The sequence below is a fragment of the Chroicocephalus ridibundus genome, chromosome 17 (genome assembly GCF_963924245.1).
Source record: "Chroicocephalus ridibundus chromosome 17, bChrRid1.1, whole genome shotgun sequence".
Classification (NCBI taxonomy): domain Eukaryota; kingdom Metazoa; phylum Chordata; class Aves; order Charadriiformes; family Laridae; genus Chroicocephalus; species Chroicocephalus ridibundus.
In genome coordinates, this window is record NC_086300.1 from 4,828,556 (window position 1) to 4,852,421 (window position 23,866).

At 46.2% G+C, this 23,866-nt stretch overlaps 1 protein-coding gene across 2 annotated transcripts in view; it reads right to left on the bottom strand.

Moving 5' to 3' along the window:
* Window positions 1–4,971: 4,971 nt before the first annotated feature.
* MAP3K3 (mitogen-activated protein kinase kinase kinase 3) overlaps window positions 4,972–23,866 on the bottom strand; it is a 41,444-nt gene continuing 22,549 nt past the window's right edge. Inside the window, exons 8-17 of one of the 2 annotated variants that reach the window (XM_063354266.1) lie at window positions 22,148–22,281; window positions 21,398–21,459; window positions 19,754–19,821; window positions 19,427–19,519; window positions 18,377–18,568; window positions 16,568–16,716; window positions 14,637–14,768; window positions 13,856–13,985; window positions 12,055–12,232; window positions 4,972–9,670 (exon numbers count right to left, since the gene is read on the bottom strand). In XM_063354266.1, the coding sequence (XP_063210336.1) occupies window positions 9,442–9,670; window positions 12,055–12,232; window positions 13,856–13,985; window positions 14,637–14,768; window positions 16,568–16,716; window positions 18,377–18,568; window positions 19,427–19,519; window positions 19,754–19,821; window positions 21,398–21,459; window positions 22,148–22,281 (1,367 nt within the window). In that variant the 3' untranslated portion in view covers window positions 4,972–9,441. Of the gene's footprint in view, window positions 9,671–12,054; window positions 12,233–13,855; window positions 13,986–14,636; window positions 14,769–16,567; window positions 16,717–18,376; window positions 18,569–19,426; window positions 19,520–19,753; window positions 19,822–21,385; window positions 21,460–22,147; window positions 22,282–23,866 lie in introns of both variants that reach the window. The other variant, XM_063354265.1, reaches the window with a different exon arrangement.

Below are 23,866 nucleotides of genomic sequence, written 5' to 3' on the forward strand. Positions count from 1 at the left end.
TGATCTTGGGGAAGACGTGTTGGATGACCCCAGAAGCCTGATGTCCCTCCCGTTGGACAAGTTACTTCTCCTTTTCAGTTAAGGTCTTGTTAAAAGGCAGGTCTGTGAGCTCTTCAGGGTGGGGACTGCCTGGGGATTTACACTGCCAGCACAGCAGGGACGACAGACAGAGACCCTGTCACGGCTCCAGGTGAGTCTGAGCCTCACCGAATGCTTTAACTGTCCCCATCTCGCAGGTATGTCCCCATCCTCACACCGACACGTGGGCGATGCACTGACACCACGCCAAGAGCCACTTCCTGAGCAGCCCTGAGCATTCGCCGCCACCAAAGAGAAACCAAGCGGTGGCTGCTCTGCGGCGAGGGTCTTGTGATGCTGCGCAGGCTGAGGCCCCTTCCTTCCTAAGGCTGGCTGAGAAAATGAAAGCAGGCTCCTCGGTTTCGCTTCCTGTTTCTTGCCGGCCTAACTTCCCGATTCCCTCACCTCGGCAGAAAACATTTTTAACTATACCAGATGATTTTGGGGTAGGGTAGGGAGGAAAAAAAAACCAATCCAGCTTTTAAGTGTTGGGCTTTCAGTTAGAAAAGAGAACATCAAGCAAGAAGGACGATGATGTTCCATTTCTCTCCTTCCCTCCACAAAAACTGAAATTTGGGATTTTGTCTAAAGACAGTAGCACCCACCATCTCCTTGCATGTGCACAGAAAACTCTCGCAGATGGAGCAGAAATGGAGAGAGCACGTGCATGCACAAGAGGTGTGAGATCTCCAGCCTGCTGTATGATCGCTTTTCTGATTTTGAGAGCAGGAACCAACGACCAGGCTAGACATCACCGAAATAGGCTGCAGCAACCTGACCCAGGCACCACCGTTCCGGGGAGGGAAGGGAATCTGAGGAGGATCCGATTCACATTGGGGAGAGACGTTCAGCAGGGCTCTGCTTCCGCAAAGCAGCGAACGGCGACCTCCTGCTTCCCCCATTAACACGCCGGGCTCTGCACACAGGGAAACCCTAGTGGTAACACACGCATGGGGAGGTTTTTTCCCAACACTTTCAGCTTATTTTATCTGCCCGATACATTTCAAAGGCGGCTCACCGCACAAGTGACAGCACACGCTTTGCCGGGGTGTACCAGAAGCATCAGCATTGCAGAAAACCCAGCTTAAAGTGTCTCAGACCAAGAGGTTTCTGTAAAACAGATAAAAAAAAAAAAAGCCCAAAACATTAGCTCTTTGTCCCTAACGTTTAGCTAAAATCCAGCTGATTTTATGATGAGCACTAGTCTCACTCCACCGGGGCTGGAACCCTCCTTTCTGAACCACCCGTACCCTTAGCAGACCTTTTGGGCAACGCACACGCAAATCCTGTTTCTGGGGAGACACGATGCCTTCCTACTGCAACACCCTCCCTTCAAATCTCCACCTTTAAGCACAAGGGCCGTCTTTTCTCATTCCAGCTGCCAGCAGCCTCCCCTGCCCGGCAGCCCGAACCAGCAGTCGGTGTGCACGGCGCTAGCAGGATTCAGGATGTTCAGACCTCACAGCTGGGGTAAGATTTAACAATGTAAATAGCCATGAAGAGAAACAGGACCACAGGTTTGCGGCACATATAGCTGCCCATCATTATTACGGCTTTTTTTTTTTTTTTTATTCGAAATTTCTGAGCGGCCAGACGCCAGCCATCGACGTGGGAAGCATCCTGCGCTCCCCCTGGTGAGGCTGAGCCGCACTGCAGAGCGGCACCGCGCAGCGGCAGCCCACGCCAGCCTGGGTGAGAGATGGTCCAGAGCCATGGGGAGACAGGAGCTGGGCTCCCAGAGAAGCCTGCAGCCCCCAGGGAGCCAAGCAAGAGCAAGGGAGAGAGATTCCGCCTGCGACCTACTCGAGGATGCTGCACAGAGCTTGCCCTCGGCAGAGATCAACTGCTTCAAGTTCCTTTCAAGTCGTGACCTGGTCCCTGGTGGAGATTCTTGCTGCTGCTCCAGCCCAGGGAAAGCCACGCAGCAGCTCCAGGGGAAAATATCTCCAGCAGAGGAGCCAGAGAAGCAGCAAGAGTCGCAGCCAGAGCAGAGCACGCTACAGCTCTCCTGGGCTCCAAGGCGATGCGGCGAGAGCTCGGGAGCAGCAGGTTTAACAGCAGCCCAAGGGCTGTTCCAGGGTGCAGCGACCGACGACTGCTCCAATGCTTAATCCGGGGCACAGAAAACAGCGAAACCCTTAAATCGGAAGCACAGAAAACGTCACAACCCTTAATCGGAAGCACAGAAACGTCACAACCCTTAATCGGAAGCACAGAAACGTCACAACCCTTAATCGGAAGCACAGAAAACGTCACAACCTTTAATCTGAAGCACAGAAAACGTCACAACCCTTAATCAGAAGCACAGAAAACGTCACACCGCCACCTGCGCTTCCTCTCCTCCGAAGCACCGATCTGGTCCTGCCACCGAAGAAACAATACGACCGAGGAGCAACACATAACCTTTATTTGCATGACTCACACCGCAACTTTCTTTCTCATTTCCACCAGAGTCTTCTGTCACCAACCTGCCTTTTAGCTCAAGAAAGGACATTTTCCAGAGACGAAAAACTCAAGCCAACAAATTCACGTAATAAAAACTGGTTTGGGGTAAAAAAAAAAAAAAAATCATAATAAAAATCAGTCAGAATCCATACACATCCATACCCTCCAGATGTCCAGTTTTGGCCAAGACACAGAGCTCTAGGCAGAGATCAGCATCAGAAGAACCAGCGAGACGACAGCTAACCGCGTCAGCATTTGCTGGACACAATGCAATAAACCCACACCCAAGCAATATTAAATCCAGAAGACATTGTTCCTAGTTCAGACTTTACTAGCCTCATAGAAAGAGCCGCAGCGGCGTAGCGTAGCCAACCTCTTTAGAGATTTTAAATTATATTTGCTTCAGAACTGGGTTTAGAGAGGAAATACCTTAAGTCACCTTCCCCGGAGCCACGCTACGCAGAGAACACAAATTAGCAGAAATGAAAAAGGCAGGAGAGCTTTTTAGCTGCATTTCTTTTGTGTGTCGGTCAAGGGGTTTGTGGCTGCTCATTTCTACCTTCGGCCCAAGCCTCCAGATGCTTCCCTCTCCCAGCGCTGGCTCAGCCACCACCTACGGACAGGCACGGCGAAGATTCAAGTCAGGACCACATATTCCACGTTTATGGAAAGCAGAATTACTACAGAGCTACTTACTTGCGTGAGGGGAGTCCAGGAGAAAACATGCCATCGCACAGGCCCAAGAGGTGACTCTCACGTTCATAAAGCAAACGCTAGCACTGAGCACACCGAGCGGAAAGCAGAAGCTTTGGGAAGGACCTCCTCAAGTAAAGGTAACGGAGAATTTCTAAGATCCTCCCTTCAGCAAAAGCGGGATTTTCAGGTCCTCACACACACAAGGAGGGTGTCAGGAAGCAGCGGGAAGTGGTTATTTCTGGTTCCACAAGGCATTTTTTTGTTCTGGGACAGCTTCAGTTGTCTGGTTCTCATCTGTTCTGGATGAGCACACGAGAGCCACGCATGTGCTTGTCTCATGTGCAGGGCTTTCTATTGCATCAGCTTCTTAACCCAGTTATTCTTACTTGTTCCTATTCAACATTAACAAATATTGCAGTATTTAATTGACATAGCAACCGGCTGCACCACGGCCTGGGAAAAGGCGATCAGAGGGAAGGCTGTGGTCAGGGACCGGGCAGTCGGGCATCTCAAGGGACCATGGTGGCATTCAAACCGCTGCTTAAGCGACGGCGACACCGAAGACCATGGAGCTGCACAGACAGAGCAGCACCAGGAAAAAATGAGCATTTCAGCAAGTAGCGTAGACAAATTTTATAGGAGCACTATTTCTGTCCTTTCCTAAGATAGTACGCTGGAAAAAAAAGAAAAAGCCTGAAAATATTTGGAAATGCGGTTACGCATTCCCTTGCCCTACTCTGGGACGGCAAAGCTTATCCTGTCCCAAATCCTCAGTATGCTCAACGCAAGAACACCCAGTTTCCTCCACTTCTGCTGGGGGGCTTCATTTCTGGAAAGGAGTTCATTATATCTCCCATTTGTCTGAAGTCCAGAGGCCTGCCTTCTCCAATTTTTTTCTTTCTAAAATGACTAGACAACACATTCAAAGGCGAAACAATTCAAAAACCTTTAACTTGGGGGCTTTGAGCAACCTAGTCTAGCAGGAGGTGTCCCTGCCCAGGGCAGGGGGGTGGAACGAGATGGATCTTTAAGATTCCTTCCAACCCGAACCATTCTATGACAACTGTTTCCAGCTATTTAGAATAAATACCTTTTCAAGGAACTTGAGCTTCACAAGCTAGAGCTGGAGTTATCCCCTTAGCAAGCAGCTCTGGGGTATTCCCGAGTTCCCAGCTGGAAGCAAAACACAGCAGGAAACCAGACATTATCACACTAACCGCCTCCTCCTGGTCCTCTTACCAACTGCCTTCTCCCCACCTGATGACGATCTACCCAATTAAGCATGGATAAATCAAGAACATTCACAGACCAAGACCTGGAATAAAGAACTCACCACCACAGCAAAATCCAAATGCAAACCTCAGCTCCTGTTCTCCACCAGTGAGGTCTCCCACATGAAGAGCCAATAAACCAGTCTGGCTACTCTCCTGCAAGGTGAAATGAAGATGGTGCTGTTTTTACCCGCTAACGAGAGGGACGGAGCCATTCTGCCTCTTCTCTTTGAAGAGTGAAAGTGTATGAACGTGACCTTCCTCAGAGGCAGCCTTGTAGAGGACACACACCTACCCGATCCGAGAAGCAATGCTTCACCAACAGGACGCTTCTCCATCTGTCCCCCAAGAAAAAATTCCTGAAAGGAAAAATTTCCTCCTTCAGTTAAAGTCCTTGGTTAGAAGGAAAACAGTTAATCGTCTTATTGTCTTCTTTTGAGGCACCATTTCCATAGGAAGTAAGAGACACTGCAGTGCAAACCACCACCAAAAAGGCTTTCATATAAATGATAATTTTATTGTAAATAAAACGATACATTGGCCTGGCTTTGCACTGCAAGCCCCCGGTCGGTATATATAGACTACTGGTTCAAGGTCTTCTGCACAATCCAGGTTAAAGCAATTTCTCCCTGCTCTGCACAGTTTATGTCAGACAGGTATTGACAGACAAGAAAGTCCTTCTCTCCATTTCTCAGCTGCCCCTCAGGCACGTCTGCCTTTTCTAACTGGGAAATTCTGAGCTGCTCAGTGAGATTTGCTCCTAAACAAGGCTGGAATTTAAAGACCTGAAGCCCAAACTCCATTAATCCACAGAGGACACCTACATTTTTTATTTTTTTTTTTCTTTTTTTCTGAAAATTAAAGACACACTCAATACTCCCAGCTCCAAGGGCAGGTACCAAGGCGACAGCCACAGGACTGTAAGTCCTGAAATACATAAAACCTTTCCATCCAGCAGCTATTAACCTAAGCACCAAATCACTGGGATCTCACTCAGCCCCCCTGTACGGCTCTAAGTATCTGGCCTTTGCCTACCAGCGAAAGCTCGTACAGCACGGGTGTCTATATTTACGGAGGTTTCACAAGTTCTCCTGGCTCTCTGGGCACTTGGAAAGACCATGTGGCACCCGAGCAGGTACCAATTTCCCTCTCGGTCAATGTCTTTTGGTAATTAATGGCAATGGGAACCGTTTGGAGCTTCTTCGAGTCCTTTGGAATACTCCTCCAAAAATATGAAAAAAAAAAAAAAAAAATCAAATTGCTGCAACCTACTGCCACCAGAACAGGCAAAGATCAGGTTCACCGGAGAAGAAGCAAATAACCTGGAATGCACAGAATCGTCACACCGAGCCCAAAATGCCAAGTTTGTTTCCTAACAAGCTCAGGGACAGTCAAATCCCCCATTCCCCCAAGGTAATCTCTGATGGGAATCTCAGACGTTATCCTGGTCACAGTTCCAACTGGTCCAGGATAACGAGACTCCTGTAAGGTAGTTTTCTTCACATAGAACATTCTCCATTTCTGCAGCACCTTCCATCGAGGATCCCACATAGTCACTACACATCCCTGTCTGGAAGGAACAGCAGAAAACACAAAGTGACATTTGGAATGGACACAGCAGCTTACTGTTAGCCTGGCACTCTTCCTCCCCTCTCCCCCAAATGAGTTTATTCCCAGTTTTTTCAAATTCTGCCAGGCTGAAGAGGCCAGATGTAATTCAATTTAGAGAGATAATTACATTTATGTCCATGTGAAACTTTGCTGCTGCCAGGGCCGTGTTAAGAGACTGTAGTATAATTGTCGGCCCCAAGCTTATTCACTGTAGCAGTGGACTTAGGCATCCAGATCTTCCTTTGCCATAATCGGGAGGGCTGTGAGGAAACAAAGAACGCATTTTGGCTTGGCTCTACTCGTTATAAACCATCAGCAAATTCTCTGCAAAACCAGCTGCTTTTTTTTCCTTTTTAAATTCATAAAGGCGTCAAATTTATTCCCATCCTCCCCCCTTACCCCGTAACAGTCGAGTCGATATATATAAAAATCACCAAATATGATCTTTTACGATATAAATAAAAAAAAAAAAAAAAGTATGAGGCATCACCGTTTACATGATGTAAAAAGAGCTAAAAAAGAGCGATATAAACTACATTCATAAAAGTGCATCTCCAAACATACAAGTAATGCTTTGGCTTGTTCCTGTGCCGAACGGGTGGCATTGGGTCAGGTACTGGAATACGAGAAGTCCAAGCTGGCACCCCATGTTCTCTGTCGCTGTACAATCGCTATTTACTTTCATTACTACGGCCTGGAATACAAGTGTATACACAGAGGAGGCACATCTCAGCATAGGTGGTGGGAAGGACCAGAAGCTCTGGCGGGGAGAGGACTGAGCCCATCAGTCCACGATGCTCTTTGCTCTGCTCTGGAACAGCCTTCCATGACGCATATGAGGTAAAAGCCACAACAGATCCTGAGGATTTAGTTGCTTTGAAAACATCGGAAGTTACACCATTTCCTCATGCCCTATTCTCTCCCAAAACACGACGTGCGGGATAGCAAGGAAAAGTAGGTCGCAATTTGGTGAGGACAAGCCAAGGGTAGAGAGAAACCTACGCAGACAGGATCACCGCGCTCCCGATTGCTGCTGGACGTCCGCATGGCAAAGCGTGATGAGTAGAACATTCCAATCTTTGGTATATTTAGGTGCTAGCTACAAGGCCTGAAGAGCCCCACCGGAGTGCTGACCACCCTACTTCTGTCATCGAGACTACAGGAATGATTCCACATTCCTCCGCAGCATTCACAGCCATTTACGCCACGGCGAAGTGGTGTAAAAAGCTCCCTAAACCAGAGTAGTAGTGTCATGTCCTCACATCCCTTCGGTGCAAGCGACAGCGAAGTGCAGGCCAAAAGTTGGGCCACGTGTCTTGACAATTTGGAGTCAAGTTCCAGGTTTGGAAAAGATAATAGAAGTGCTCTCACTAGAATTAAATAAATTATGGAACAAGGGCTTTCAGAAAAGATCTACCCCTAAGTGCCTGCAACCTAAACAGTGCATCCTTGTAGTAGTGCAGGAGAGCCTGAAAGTGAAACCAACGCTATCTCGCTTTCACCGATTACACATCGCTCTGAGTCTGGCACAGGAAAAACACTTCAGATTGTTAAACCCTTTCAGGGCTTTTGGTTGTTTGGGTTTTGGTTTTTTTTTTTAAGGTTCTTTTTTCCCCTCTTTTCATTTTTTCATTAAACACGATATTTATCACGTGTTCAAGGAGCTTGGTTTCATTAAAACTTGTCTTTTCCTGCTACAAGCATTCACTTAAAACTGTTAATTTTACTGCATTATGAAAGCAATTTTCAAGTTTTCTTTGGGGGGGGGAAGAGTTGGAGGCATGTGGATCTTTAACGTGGTTTCCAATGCAAGAGCAGAACACCTTTAGCGTTGCTCTATAAAGCAGGATTTTAGCTAATAACACATTTGTTTTTCTTAGTTCCACTTCACACAGGTAACTTCTAATTACTCTACGAATCCCCAGTTAAAAACTGCTGCTCTTTTACGAGTGAAACAAGGACTCGGCGCCCCAGTCGACATACAGTATTCGAGGCCAGTAAGCCATCAGGAACCCAGTTCTCAGAGATGTGGTACCTTTTACACGCAAAATCACTCGGATACATTTTGCTGGTACCTGCATGGGGATCCCCAGTTCATTTTAGAAATACGCTAGCATAACAAATGTTCTCTCTGGTTCACCGTTTGACTTAACTCGTACAACAGCTTATTTAAATAGGGCCCTAACGATTTATGGAAACCTTAAATGAACTCTTGCACACCTGTAAAACAAAACACACACAATGAATGAAGGGTTGAGCTTGATTCTAGCTTACTGTGCACAAGTACAACTAGTGTCCAGCAAATTCTCCACGTGAAAAATCCCATTTTCCATTAAGCCAGGTCCTCAGAGAAACACATAAGCTTTTCCTGAAGTAAATTCCTGGGCACCAGATGAACTCTCTTTGGTTTAAGGGATGGTAAATAGTTACCAGCCCAAAAGATCGGTGCAACAGAAAGTTGTTCCGCAGAACTCCCTTCCAGAAGGGTTTTGTTTAGACCCAGCAGGCCCAGGGAGATGAAGCCGGAGCACGGATTTGTTGGCTATGAGGACACAAACTAACCGGCACTGTCTTAATGCCAGGACAGATCAAGCCTTGGAAATCAAGCTCTGGATTTTCTAATGTCAGTGGGAGAGGCCTTATCTCAGGCCCCGGAGTGATTGCATTCTGCTGAAACTTTTCTGATTATCCTGACATTTAGCTAGAAAGACCTCCCTCACCCCCCACCCAAAAATCCATGGTTTCATTATAAAATAACACTATTCACATACTTTTGAATCAATATTTTCTGAACACCTTCAGATGCTGAATACTTAAGAAGAAAAATATATAATTATATAGCGAGCGCATGCTCAATGACACATGGCTTTTTGCTGGATTCATGTACTACAGATGCCTCTAAAGCCCTAGCAGTCTGGAAAACAGTGACCCACACGCGGAAAGCTGGTCTGGATGGCTGTTGCACGTTTCTGTTCTGAAGAGTGTAGCTCTTCCAGTTCCCACTTTGGTTCAGATTTCTCCTGTGTTCACGCAGTGAGACGCTTCTTCAAGATTCCCATTCTGGAGCCTGCAGAAAACATGCAGCCAGCTGCAATTTCACATCAAGGTAACCAGGGCAAAAATGCAGCTCTGTTTGGACAGCTGTCAGTAGAATAAACATTAGTCCAGCAAACAAAGGTATCAGGCACAAGAGCAGACACTAGGTTCCTTGGCGTAGTTTCCCCAAAGGACTAGGACAGCTGAGTTGGCATTTTGAAGATGCAGCACCACAACGGGCAGTTGCAACTAGACCAGACGGGGCACCGAAAGCCCAGCAGGAGCTGCGAGCAAGGGAGGTAATTCAGTACTGGAGCTGTGCAAACTGATGTCTGAGCAGCTCTTCAGCAGAGGGTCTGTGCCTGGCTTCCACAAAGATCTGCTTTAGAAAGTCCCGGCAATGTTCTGATATGTGAGAGGGGAGCTGGGGGTTGGTTGGTTGGGTGGCGATTTTGAAAATGGCTGCCATGGCTTCGTACTCTGCCCAGGGGGGTTTCTCCGTCAGCATTTCCACGACAGTACAACCGAGGCTCCTGGAAAAGCACACGGGGGGGGAAAATAACAAAGTGAGAATTGACTCACACAATAATGCACAGTGTTCAGAGAGAACTTCCAAGCAGCCAATGTGAAGGTACAGCTCTGCTCTGAAAACAGCTATAAAATGCCTTTGTGCTCAGCAAAGCCCGCGTGTGCACAGAGCCTGAGCCAGACCTGCCAACGTCGCTGCTTTTCCTACTGTCAGGCTTGCAGGAAAGCGCTGAGACAGGGAGGCTGCTTTCCACCGCGGTTCTCTCTGCACTGAGAGCCGTGAAGTGCCATCTGCCCAGCTCTCCCTTCCTCAAATTCTGCTCTCAGTAACCATCTGTGTTAACGACAGGGGACAAGGGCACACGAGAGGTTCCCGAAGGCACCGTTTGACCTCAGTGGTGTTTTGGGTGCTGCTATTTCAAAGGCTGACTTGCAAGGTAGAAAATGTACTTTTTAACCACGGTCCAGTGAACCGCAGCTGGCTGACCCCACAAAGCCATTTCGGGAAAATCCCTTTTCAGTGCACAGCCCCAGAAAAAAAAAACACAACCAAACCTAAGATCTCCACTCCACAAGAAACCATGTATCATAGACAATCAAAAAGTAATTAAAGCCTTACCAGCTCCAAACTGAGAAGGCAGCAAGTTGAAACGCCAGTAGGCAGACGCGTCATTAACGTTAAGGCAAAACTCCCAGTAAAATTAATGGGTCTCCGCAGGCTAATTCAAGGCAAGACCGTGATTACGGGGACGGACATGGCTGAGCCACCTTTCCGAAGCAAGCGTGACAGCAATGCTTTCCCAGGGAAGATGGGTTTCTGTAGTACTGCGGTGATTTGGGTTTTGTTCAAAAAAGGATTAATTGCTTCCTCCAGGCCACAGATTAAGCAAAAGCAGTTAGCGAACTTCTAATATCCAGCCCTGTGTTTTGATCACATAATTCCATTAAAAAGGCAAAACTGCCTCTTCTACCTTTAAACGAAACCCTCTTTCGAAGTGAAAAGCAAAGAAACGACATTTTCAGAGGCAGACTTGCATCAATTGCCAAGACAAGGAAGGAAAGGAATCAAATCCAGCGAATATGCAAGAAATGACTTCTTGACAAGGTTTAAAATCCAACGTGAAAATTTTACACTGGTTTCCAGCCATTTAAGACTTACTAGAAGAGAGTACAGAAAATGCAAACCATGTGTGCCGAAGTGCTGGGGGTTTGCTCAAGAGCAAGCAGGGATATATTATTGTTTAGACTGATTTATACCGTTTAAGCAGATCCGGTTTCTTTAAGATATTCAGCAAACAGCAGGAATGTTTTTCATGTCAAGTCACTCCAGCAATAACAAATAGCTCACATTTTCTGCTATTTAGGAAAAAGAAAATTGGAGAGGGGCCTGCAGCGGTGGCGGAAAGCCAGGTGGCGAGATTTGTTACGTCTTTGAGCCTCTCGGCCATACGCATCCACCCTGGGACTAACGCTGCACTGGAAAATTCTGACCCCCCTAAATAATGATCAGGGTTGTAGGAACTGGAGCCCAGCCAACGGCAGCGTCTCTTTGATGGGAATGGACCGATGTCAGCACCAAGAGGAAATCCACAACTGCAGCAACCCAGGGGGAAGGGCACGTGCTCCATTCTCTCCCCAAGCATCCCAACTGGGAGCGTCTGCGGAACTTAACCCTTTGCATACGAGACAAGTTTCAGCTACGTTTCCACTCCCTGCTTGTACAGGAAATAGCGGAGGTCTTGCTTTAATGTGGAGAGACAAACATACCTTTTGTTGCTGTCATTCAGTTTGGTTTTATAATCTCACCTTTTTAAGGCCTCCAAAACTAACATTTTGCTTTTTCCTTTCGATAGAGGCTGTTTCTCGGCTATGCCAACAGCAGCACGGCTACAGTTTCCATTCATGCATTCTGCACATCACCTCTGATCTGACCTGTATCTTCTGTGTTATTCCAGGTTTGCGCATCTTTCCTTTAGAGCTTTGTCAACATACTCAAATTCTATTCCTTTCATTTCCACAGTGTTATCAGCATACCCCTCATTTTATAACAAAATGAATGGACGCTCTCTAAACAACCTTCACTCTCTTTTATGAGGGGTTTAAGAAGGATGGAAACCTCACACCAGAAAAAGTCAGAAAACAGAAAATCAGTTATCAGTTCAAGGGACGAATGAGTGGAACTTGCCCCTGGAAAACTAAACGAGCAGTTGTGTGTTGACATGGCCTGTGGCAGGCCACGTCTTGAGTTCAAATCAACTGCTTTGTGTCGCCTTAAACTTTTGATCCAGACAAAATCTGAATTTGGATGTACGAATGACAGAAGGTATATGTCTTATCTGGCTCCAGAAAAGCTGTAAATTGATCTACGGACAGAAAGTTAAAGCCTCACCATACGTCTGCTTTTCTTCCATAGCCTTCTCCGCTGATCACCTCTGGGCTCATCCAATATGGCGTGCCAGTGACAGAGCGGATGCCTGTTCCAGACATACAGATTGTCTGCAGCCGTTTGCTGGCCCCAAAGTCCCCAAGCTTCACATTCCCAGCAGAGTCACGGAGAATATTGGCTCCTGGACAAAAACCAAAGAATTGAGACAGCTGTTTTCATGCAATCCAGCTGTTGGATCCGCAGCCTACAGAGCTGATATCCAACCCAGAAATACCCATGCTCACGGTATGGCTTTTTCCCCATTAAGCCTCAGGTGACCTGCTAAACATCATTGCTTTATTTCAGGCTGTAGACAAGCCAATTGCTAATGGCTGCAAATGGGAAAAACTTCAGGGGAAAAACACAAGGAAGTGAAGGGGGAAGGGAAATGAGAGCTGAGTCAGCAGCGTCATTGTTACACTGCCCGTAAACAGCCCATGCAGGGCCCCCAGGCCAATGGTTCCGATAGCACATAGCTGTGTAGAAAAGGATTTTTTATTGGGATGCTGCTTTGGTGAGCATAACCATCGCTTTCTGGTCAGCTGGGTAACAGATGTAGCTAATTAAACCACTTTGAACTCCTACAATAAACAAGTCAATCTCCACTTTACTTGGTCAGAGGTCCCGAACATGAAGCACCAGGGAAAAAAGCAAACTTAAGAGCTTAGCTAAGCTTAACTAAGGCTTAGACATCAAAAACAATTCTTCCCCCAAATCCGCAATAAGATCAAGAACCCTGTGTTGCCATTATCGGGTATGTGCCTATGTGAACTCCTTCTGCCCTCAAATAAAATGCACTTGTGCTGGGAGACAGCTTTATCACTTCACTTCCCCACTGGAAGAGCTGAATCCAGAATAACAAGTCTGTCCATCCAGCACCCTAGAGGCAAGTTAAGTTTGGCTTAGATGAGTGCAAACTAGCGAATAACCCACCAGGTAGGAAATCACTTGGTAAAGAGCACCACGTGAGCAGTATACAAGGTGTTATTCACGAATCAGCAGCTCATTTCCCTTTGCCAGCCTAGAGGGGATGCAATGAAGATTTATGGGCAGGAACAAGAGGATATTTTTCCTGCAGCATGCAACCCTCCTGGTCCCTCTAGAGCATAGAAAAATTTGTGTGGTGTCTGCCACATCTGTTGACATTAACTCTTAAGGAGACTGGCTGGCACCATAGGGTTATATTGGGAAGAGGAAGATTAAGGACTCATCCCAGAGGCTCCACATGGAAGATTAGAGGTTTCTTACACAGAGGAGGCCGGACGGTCTGGTCACAAGCGCCTGAGGTAAGCAGGACTGTCAAGAGCAGGCATGGAGCTCCTATGGCAACAGGGATGCCTACCAGCTGAGAAATACTATTTTGGCCAAGCGGAGAGGAAATCAGAAGGGAATCCACAGGGAAAGGAGTGTGCCTTATGGGGGCAGTGACAGTCAGGCGGCAACTCAGCCTCATTTTGCTGGGGTGTGAGAGGAAGATGAGGAGTTACAGAGGAGCGTTCCTAAGAATTAGAGGCTTTCAGTCATCCTTACTATAACCAACTGCCATGCTCTCAGGTCCTGTAGAGAAAACGGCCCCACTTCCCTTACCCAGTGCAGAACACAACCTTCCCTAAGGCCTGCACAAGGATATACGACCAAAAGGGAATAACTGAGCAAAGCAATGCTCCAAAGCCCCTGCAAGGATACTGAAATTCTTGACACTTGGTTTCTTTTTACAGAGTTCCTTTAGCAGGTTGTATACACATAAATCACCGTCTGATCTCACCCTTTATGTCCCTGTGCACAATCATGTTGCTGTGAAGGTACGAGACTCCCTCGAGAATCTGGCGAGTGTATTTCCGGGTGACATTTTCCGTGAGAGCACCATACGCCTTCAGCTGGTCTTTCACTGACCCCTGCGCCGAAAGCAAACGGAAGGGATTGGCAAAGAAACGACAAACCACAAATCCTGCAGTCTCCATTCAATTCCCATGAGCTGTGACTGTGTTAGACACTGTTATTCACAGTAGTGAATTCTAGACTCTTCTAAAGCCTTTTTGTGAGGCGCTCAGAGCATCTCGCCCTATGAAGCCCCTTTTAGGAAAAGCAAGGACACGCTTTATGGCAAAATTAGCTTAAGGAGGTTCTGTCTGCTTCCTCCATCCTTGAGCTGTGCTGGTACAACTGCTTGTGAAGACAAGCAATAAAATAGTTCAGCAGACTGACCCGGGTCAGCAGTCTTGTGGGGTCAGTTTTAGCCTAATTTGCTGTACTATATGACTCTGCTAATTCAGTTAGCCCGATTTACAAGTTGGTCCAAGACTGAAGAAAAGAACTGCTGTTAGTGACTAAGAGAATGTGTTTCAAGTACAAGACACTACGAAAAAAAACCCAAAGAGGTGGTTTGAGCATAAATAAGAAGAAAGTGGTGGCATTATAAAGTCAGTATGAAAAAGCAGCATATGGTGGACTACAGTCAGGGTAATCACAGCAACTAATAATCCAACTAACAAACCCACCCATCTCACTTTATGATCTGCAACTGTGCCTCTCATGTCAGCTCTTACCCCTGGCATGTACTCCATGAAGATGGTCAAGGTCTTCTCTGCTCGATCCCGTAAGCAGCCGTAATACTGAACGATACGTTCATGCTGGAGATTCTTCAGCAGCTGAATTTCACACTCCAGGGCACTCACTTCCTGTGGATGTTGAAGGAGAAAATAAGGTTCTCTCCCCAGGAAATATTCCATCCTAATAAATCTGTCCACGTCACTGGAAAGGTGAGGCCACTACTACACCAAAAAAGTCTAATCCATGGCATTGGCTCTTCCACCTCTTGGGAAAGGCCAACGTTACCAATGCTTCCCATTAATCCTTACTGTATAATAAGCAGGTAAGTATTGGTGCAGAAGCTTTGATAGTTAGAATGCAGGCGGTATCATACATGGATTTAGGACCAGAAAAAGCTTTGTTTCTTGTCTTGATTCTGTCAGCTGAATGGCTTCAGCCAAGCAGGTTAAAGCATTCTTCATGCACAACACAGATATAATCTTCTCATAACTAAGCTGAGGGCAGTAACCATTAATTTCAAGGATGAAAAAGCTCTGAATACAGTTACAGAATTGCTAAGAATCTTCCTGTAGGAACCCCAACCCATTAGGGAGCAAGAGCACACGTCCTAAGAGTTCCTAAACATCTTTTGTCACCCAGTCTGTTCTGATTCATGCTGATGATTTTGCTTGAATCAACCTTAGAAATGGCTTCCTCTCTTACTTACTTCAAAGAACCTGCAGCTATGCACGTGAAACCGATTCTCTGCTTTATTCCTGCCACAGACAACAGGGTATCACGGCGCAAAGGCAAAAAAGCTATCCAACAATTCCAGGCTGAATCAGAGATTTTTTTTGCCTGGGAACTGTATCAGGTTCTTGCTGAATCCAGGGAATTAACAGGTGGAACATCAAAGGTACCGGAGCACAAGGATTTATGGAAAAAGGAACGATGTTTTCCCCCAAATTAGTCCCACTTAACTCTCCACTCCTGCCGCTGGAAGGTGCCAGGTTCCCTTCTCTCGCTCTGGGAGAGGATGCCGCTCTTCAAGAGCAAGGACCCGGCTGCCGCACAGATGCACGGAACCACAGGGAGTTCCTGAATCGGGCCAACTGGTAGTTTAAGGCTTGGAGTTTCAGTGCCATCAAAATACATTCCAGCCTGTTCTTCCTTTGCTCAGAGTTACTGTCTGATTTATAACAGAGACATGGTAAAACTTAGAACTTACCAAGTTAGGACTTACCTCGGCACCAACACCCCACATGAAATCAGAATAATTAAATCTTTAGGGATCAGTTATTCCAGCTCAAAGTGAATTTGTTCAGTATTGGGGACTGGTACATTGTTAAAACACTAGCAAAGAACCTAACAGAGCTCTGGCTGCATCCATTGCGCAGGAAGTCGTGTGCTGACCTATAATTTCAAGGTGCCCCTTTCCATCTCCACTATTTCTAATGTGTTCTTGACTAATTTACGCACCACAGTTCAGTTTATTTTGAGGACAGGGACAATTCAGAAGCAGAAACTGGTAATTACTACACTTGATACAGGACCTACCATGTAAGCCCAGAAAGTGGATTTTGCAACTGCATGCAGCTTTTTTGTTTAAAAAGAAAAAAAAGTTCTAGTCTTTCTGGGTTTAGTTTCATTCACATCCATGTCTAACCAGGAACACAGGGCAGTCTAGTATTCCTCAAGTAACCTGGCAACAAACCAAAAAAGCTGAGAAGGGAGAGCCAAAAACGAAGCCAGAAAATGGATTTTAGTTTCAGGCTGGAGTTAATAATACGGAAAAGTAATTTTTAAATGACTCTTATTCCTCTTCACATGACTTGAAACCCTAGTACAAACTAAATAAGATACTAGCTTTCGAGGACAGACAGATACAGGCAATTTACAGCATCTCAAAGTCTGCATAATGAATTTTAGAAGCTACGATGAGAATTACCTTGCTTGTTTCAGGACTCTCTGGGTCAAACTGGACCTGCTTAGCTGCAAGCTCTCTGCCCGTGTCCACATCATAGCACAAATACACACGGCCAAAGGCACCCTGGCCCAGCAGTTTTCCTCGTCGCCAGTTTATTGGAGCACTCGGAGCTAAAAAAGACCAGTAACAATTTCTCTTTTCGTTATACTATTTAAAGGTAATGGTGACCTTTTCAAAGATCAATCCCCCTGAGACTGGGATTGAAACAGATATTTTGCAGTTGAAGAAACAGACGTGAGGCACTCTCCCGGTATAAGGGAGTCAGCGGCAGAAATCTGAACAGAATCCAACCATTCAGACTCTCAGGACCTGCTGACTCATGTCCCATTAAAACAAAACCGCGAGACATTTTGCAAAGATATACTATAGACAAGTTATTCAATGAGGCTGATGAAATTTCATTCCACCAGCAGAGTGGATTCTACAACATCCCTATCTTAAGAGATGAGGCAGCAATTAAACAGCGTCTTCCAAGCCTTGATCTGTAGTTACTACATGCAGCGGATGAAGAGGAGCTGGATCAGCCTTGCTAAATCAATCCCACTCAGCTGGGAATGACTGTTAAGCTTCTGGGGCAACTTGAAGGACATTATTTCTGAGTTCTTTGCCAAACATTGGTTACTTCAGGGTTCCTTCTCCCGCTAGGAGGATTTCACTGCAAGGCTATCTCTACACCAGAAAAATTAGAAGTCGTAATTCCCTACTAGAAACTGATAAGGTAAGGGCTATAACATAAGCAGAGCACAGGTATCTTCTTTGCCTGCTGAACAATCAGACTCTAATAAAAATAGACACGCGAACCAGCTAACGCAGCCACCTCCAATACCCCAGCAGGAGGTTACGTCAGCAGGGAATTACGAGTTCTCATTGTTCTACTGCACTGGCGAGGGCACTGCACAAGCAGCAGTCCCCCGACCCAGAGATTAACACCTGAACCCAGTTTTCCAGATGGCACAACATACTGCTCTAAGACCAGTTCTTTAGTTCTAACTTTAAAAACAACGCCACCAGACACGCGCAGTGCAATGCATCCGATTACGTTGTTTCTAATAAGAAACTCTAAAAACAAAGACAGGAACCAGCCATCTGGACAGTGTGAAAATACAGAAGATCTGAGAGATTAGCTTTGCCATGTCTAATTTAATCAGATTTACTGCCAGTTGGCGTTTTAGTGTGTTGCTTACTTTGCTGCATTAATGTCTTCATTTTAATCCTTAAATTACTGCACGGGATATCTGAAGTTCATCAGTAATGATTTATGTTCCATTTCTTTTCTCCGTAATATAAAGTTCCTCAGAAAACAACCCAGGAATGCTATTAATACAGAAGTAAATCTTTCTACTAAGGAGCAAGTGAAATAAATACAGCCCTTAATGAGTAAAATAACTGTAATCCACAAGCCTGACTACAAATGTTAATGTATCAAGAAAATAAACAAGCTTGTCTGACCCTTAAGAACCCTGTAGATCACCTAGATCCAATCAACTTTGAGGTTTTTTTTTTCCTTCTTTGCCGAATTTCCAATGCTTTCTACAGGAAAGGCCAGCTCCCAGTGCAAGACTCCATAGTCTCAGAAGAAAAAGAGGACCTGTCTTACAGGTGAGAGAGACTGGTCTCAAAACACAGCCATGTAAGTATGTGGTTTTGAATGGCTTGTTAAAAATCAAGCTATGGTGATATATTGGGTCTGGAGTTCATCTCTAAAAGCCTTTCTTGCCCGTAAGCCCAGGAGGTGTTTCCCCAGTTATCATCACCAGGGTGACTGCTTACATTTGGTGGGAATGTTCCTCTCCTGCACACCAAGGGCGTTTTCGCTGTCGGCACTCCGCAGGCGCCCCCGGGGGTCCAGGTACTGCAACGCCAGGCCCAGGTTTTCTCCGTTGGTGCTTAAGGAACGACTTGAAGGGACCAAGGTGAAAAGATTCCCTTGGTGACGTCGTATCCGGGGAAATGTCCTCCGGCCTGGGGAAAAAAAGTACATTTTTTTAAAGAGTGAAACAGCGTATGCTTACAAGTGGAAGGTAATGGCTGGAGGTTATGCAAGGAAGAGAGGGGAGAGAAAAAAAAACGTGTTCTGGTCTGTTCCCATGGAGTAGAATCTACTGCCAAAACACGCAAGATGCAAAAATATAACAGTTCAGGGCTGATGCTGCTTGAGTACAGTACAGCTTTGGATCATTCCCAAAGTAGAAGGGAGAGAACACTTTGTAATGCCCTCAATGCAGTAGTGCGAGATCTAAGCTTGCCTTCCAAAGCAAAAATCCAGTTTACAGGCTACCACACAAGCTCCGAGGCTTGGTAACAACTACACAGACAGAATGGCTTTCTAGGTAACATGCCTGAACTTGCAAATAAAAATGATAAACAGAGATTATGACAACCCGCACCTCTTATGAAACTCTGAGAAATTAATTTGCATAAAGCCATCTGATGAGCAGAGATGTGATTCTTTAAGTCTCTCGTTTATTTAAAAGACCCAGAAGCAAGTTTGCATTGCGAATTAGCAAAGTATAACAAATCCCTGAGGTAGGAACCCACTATGTGTGGCCAAGGCTACTAACTATGTCCACTGCTCAACACCAGCAGTCACCGATCAGCCTGGATTTCCCCAGAAAGGGCAAAGTAAACAAAGAATTGCAAACAGCCATCACAGGTTGCTACAAAACGTGGCACCATGCATGGTAGCATTAACTCCAGCAGGAACTGCGAAGACCAGAGCACTTCCAGACTCTTCAACTAGGAGTGACACTCGCTCCTGGAGGTTGACGTTGCCTCAGCTTCTTTTCCAAGCCTGGAATTGAAGGTCCGAAACCAACTCACCATCGTTGTAGTCTTTGTGCTGCATGGAGACATTATAGCGCCGGGGGTAGGTCCCACCTTTCCCTGCTTTGTCATAGATCTGATTCTCACGCTCTGGAACGAGATGCAAAGAGAGAAGTGAGGCTCCTTCAAAAAGTATACATACTAATGACAGAATTTTCCTCCAACAGCAGTTTTTTTAGGAAGAGGTAATAAATAACTTCATAGCTTTTCAATCAACATATCCCCAGTTCTTCTATTTATACAATCCCAGCAAGCATGGAGAGTTGCCAGCAAACAGTAGAAAACGTCTGGACCAAATAATCTTTATATTGGACACTGACATACCTGAGAACTCCTGTCTATTATCAGGAAAGCTTTGTGCCCTTGACATCCGTGACTTCCGAAAAGAAGGACTATTAAAGAAAGAAGGCAAGAATAAGTTTTGCTATCTACTGGAGTGAAACCTACAAGGACTTTAAGTAATGGTGATTCTCAAAATGCGTGTCCCTGCAATAATTTCACACCGCATCTGCAAAGCTTAACTCAGGCTAAGCCCCAGCTGGCCAGACTACTTCCCAGTGTGGGCAGTCATCCTTTCTGTTCGGTTTGTGCCATTTATTCAGCAGTTCCCCAGTCCGTGGTCTAAGACCCAGTGCTTCCTTCAGACACGTGAAGTGGAAGGGTAAAACCAAGGCTAGGGAACAGAACAGGGTACTGATTGCAGCACATTGCTCCCAGGGCAGCGGAGAACGGGGACTACTGCCCCCAGTGATTTACCAGGAGGGGTAAGAGTTCCTCTCACGAAAACTTGTGTGCACTTTCCTCTCTACCAGCAGCAGATGAGCCTAAACACAAACACTGCTTACGACTCTCACGTTTCTCCCCAAAAAGCAGGACTCCTCAAGCAAGCCTAAGTATGGCCCCTTGTTTGGCAGAAGGCCTTTAACATCTCTTAAGAGATTGCACAAACTCAATCTGTGCCAAAGCCGTGTTATTCACACTTTTTTTTGTTAACCAGTGTAAATGGAGTAAGCCTGATACAGCTTTAAGACTCTCCCAAACGAGATTCCTTTCCTACTACACAAAGAACAACAGCTGCCCCAGAAGATGCCCCTCCTACAAGGAATAACCAGGAAGGCTCTTTCTATTTTTCCCCCTCCTCAACTTAGGTCAGGGGAAGGCAGGGAGAAGGACAGGTAAAAAATTAGCAATGCCCCCCGCCCCCAATAAACGAATGCATGCATACACACAGGTTAACTCTAAGTGCTTCCTTGGGACTCCATAAACTGGAGCGAGGCAACGGCTACGAAACCAAACCTCAAGTGCTTGACATAAAAGGCATACGCTACCTACAGGAATCAGCTTGGAGGAATCTTAAAAACCCGCTGAAGTCCAATATTACAGGTGCTGGGAAGCCACAATCACTATTCAAGTTAATAGGACCTACCGCTGCCCACCAGTATCTCATGCAACACCAACAGCAAAGAAAGGGAAGAAAAAAAGATCTCGAGCATCAGCCTATGACAAACTCTTAATCAAAGGAAGAGCCCCCTTATTTACCTTTGGAATTAATATCTTGCAGGACGTAGGAATCTAGTGTAATGATATATTTCTGTAATCTTAGAATAGTTGGGGTTTTTTTAATGAACAAGTAGAGCCTTGTCTAAAAGAGATTTAAATACCCTGCAGCCAGATGTTCTTGGAGCCTGGGCTCCACACAGACGGCACGCTTTAGAACTTTGTATTTATAACATAGAGCTACTGAAGCACAAGTTTGTTGGTGTATGGTTTTTCCAGAAAATAAAACAGCCTTAAGACATTGTTAATTCTCTCTAAGAAATGTATTGGGATATAGGTAGGAAATAAGTTCCTATTTCTCGCCAAGAAAATTTATGAGATGGAAAACAGACTTTTGCGTAAGAACAACTGGCATTTCAATTTGAGGCCTTCAGTTCCTGCCAGCTTGTACATTTGTACCTGTCTGCTGACCTGTCCAAGGACTGACAGCTTCCTGACACCGAGTTTTCGGCACTGCTTAAAGGGTCCAGCATCTGCAACACAGAAGAAATCACACGCTAACATCAGCTCCGTCTAGCACCTGGAAGAGCAAGAGGATCAGAGCCTACTGCTGCTTGCCTGGAGGGTGTCCAGATGAAAAGGGGAGTCTAAAACTATTTGGAATGTACATTTTTCCCTTATCTCCCACAAAAATTATTAAGGACATAGCGAATTTGAGACATTGCTTTAGGTGTCGACGGACTCTGCTGGGAAAAATGAAAGTGTAAGTCAGTCTTGTGCTGCATTTTGATCCCAACTGACTTAGGAACAGAGTCTCTGCTGGTGCTCCTGCACCGCTGCCTCCACCTGCAAGTCGCCCTTTGCCCTTGCTTCCTACTAGTTTGAATGGAGATCGCAGTTTCAAATGCAAGAGGGTCACACAAACCCGGTAATAGGAAACCTGAGCATACGTGTGTAATGCACACGAAAACTGCACATTCAGAGGTGGAGAGACAATGCCCAAGACACATGGCAACTGCTTCTGGCCGTCCACCAAAGGCTTTGAACTTATACAACTACAAACAAGTCTGAAGCAGAGTTTAAATGAACAAAGCAGTACTAGTAGGTGCTAACGCAACTACAGCCAGTGAACATTCCGGAGTGAAAAAGAGGGCCCGGAGAGCAGCAGAGAGCTCCTTAACAGCTGGACTTACTATTTTTCACCCTAATGCTCATACTTACACACTGTTCATTGGTTTCTGGGATGAATTCGCCTTCACTGTTTATGCTGGTGTAGGACCCCTGCCGAGCAATGCGCTGTTGCCTCTCTGGAACGTACCCAGGAGGTGGTGAACTTCGGCCTGTGTTCTGGGAACCTGGGCCAGAAAGAAGAACATTTTTGATATTTATGCTTACTGAAATGAGACTGCATGTGCACGTACACAAAATCCAAATATTCACCTCTAACGCTAGACCTCTTTGATCACAACAACTCCGGAGTGAACCTTACAGTCCGGACAGATATGGAACCAGGAGGTGCCACGTCAAAAAACAAATCGTTCAATGAACATCTGTACTGTCATTTCAGCCACTACAAGATTACTGTTGAAGCTTTTAACAGAGCAGCCACCTATTTCTAACCTCTTCTGCTCAACCTTCTGAGCAGGTTTTCAGTATCTCAGGGAAGGCAGAGCACCCCAGGAACCCCCAGCTTTTGGGCATGAACTTCACTTCACTGCTGATCTCCACTAAACAAAACGCTTGTCACAGAATCCCAGACTGGCTGGGGTTGGAAGGGCCCTCTGGAGATCATCCCATCCAACCCCCTGCCAGAGCAGGGTCACCCAGAGCAGGTGGCACAGGAACGTGTCTAGGTGGGGTTGGAATGTCTCCAGAGACGGAGACTCCCCCACCTCTCTGGGCAGCCTGTGCCAGGGCTCTGCCACCCTCACAGCAAAGAGGTTCCTCCTCCTGTTGAGATGGAACTTCCCAGGGGCAAGTTTGTGCCCGTTACCCCTTGTCTTGTCCCCGGGCACCACTGAGAAGAGCCTGGCCCCATCATCCTCACACCCACCCTTGAGTATTTATAAGCATTGATAAGATCCCCGCCTCGGTCGTCTTTTTTCCAGGCTGAAGAGACCCAAATCCCTCAGCCTTTCTTCATCAGAGAGGTGTTCCAGTCCCCTCAGCATCTCGGTAGCCCTGTGCTGTCCCCTCTCCAGCAGTTCTCTGTCCTTGTTGAACCAGGGAGCCCAGCATCTGGCCCCAGTGCTCCAGCGGTGGCCTGAGGATGAACCTCCCTCCACCTGCTGGCCACGTTCTTCTTGATGCACCGAGGACACCATCGGCCTTCTTGGCCACAAGGTCCCATCGCTGGCTCACGGGCATCCTGTTGTCCATCAGGAGACTCCCAGGTCTCTTTCCACAGAGCTGCTCTCCAGCAGGTCAGCCCTTGTTGAATTTCATATGGTTCCTCTCTGCCCAACTCTCCAGCCTGTCAGGTCTCTCTGTATGGCAGCACAGCCTTCCGGTGTGTCAGCCACCTCCCCAGCTTGTCAGGGCAAGCCGTCTTCTGTCTTGATTATAAGTTTGCCTCAACTGGTATCATTTACCTTGAGTGGCAGTACTATCCCTGCTCGTCATCATCAGCTGAACTAATTACACTGACGCTGAGCAATTCCAATATCACATGGGAGCGCTGTTACCTTTGTAACCCCAAAATTTCTGGTTTACTGAGTGAAAAAATGAAACTGTTGACGGTTGGACTAAATGGTCTGAAAGGTTCCTTCCAACTCAGACAATTCTATGATTCTATGACTAGTTTGGGCAAAACTACATGGAGGTCAATTCTGCAATTTCTGTTAATTGGATGAGATAGCTAGATGGACAGAGAGTACATTTAGGGGCGAAAAGATGAGAAAAGCATTTTAGTCACCTGTTAACAGTACTACCTAAAGAGTT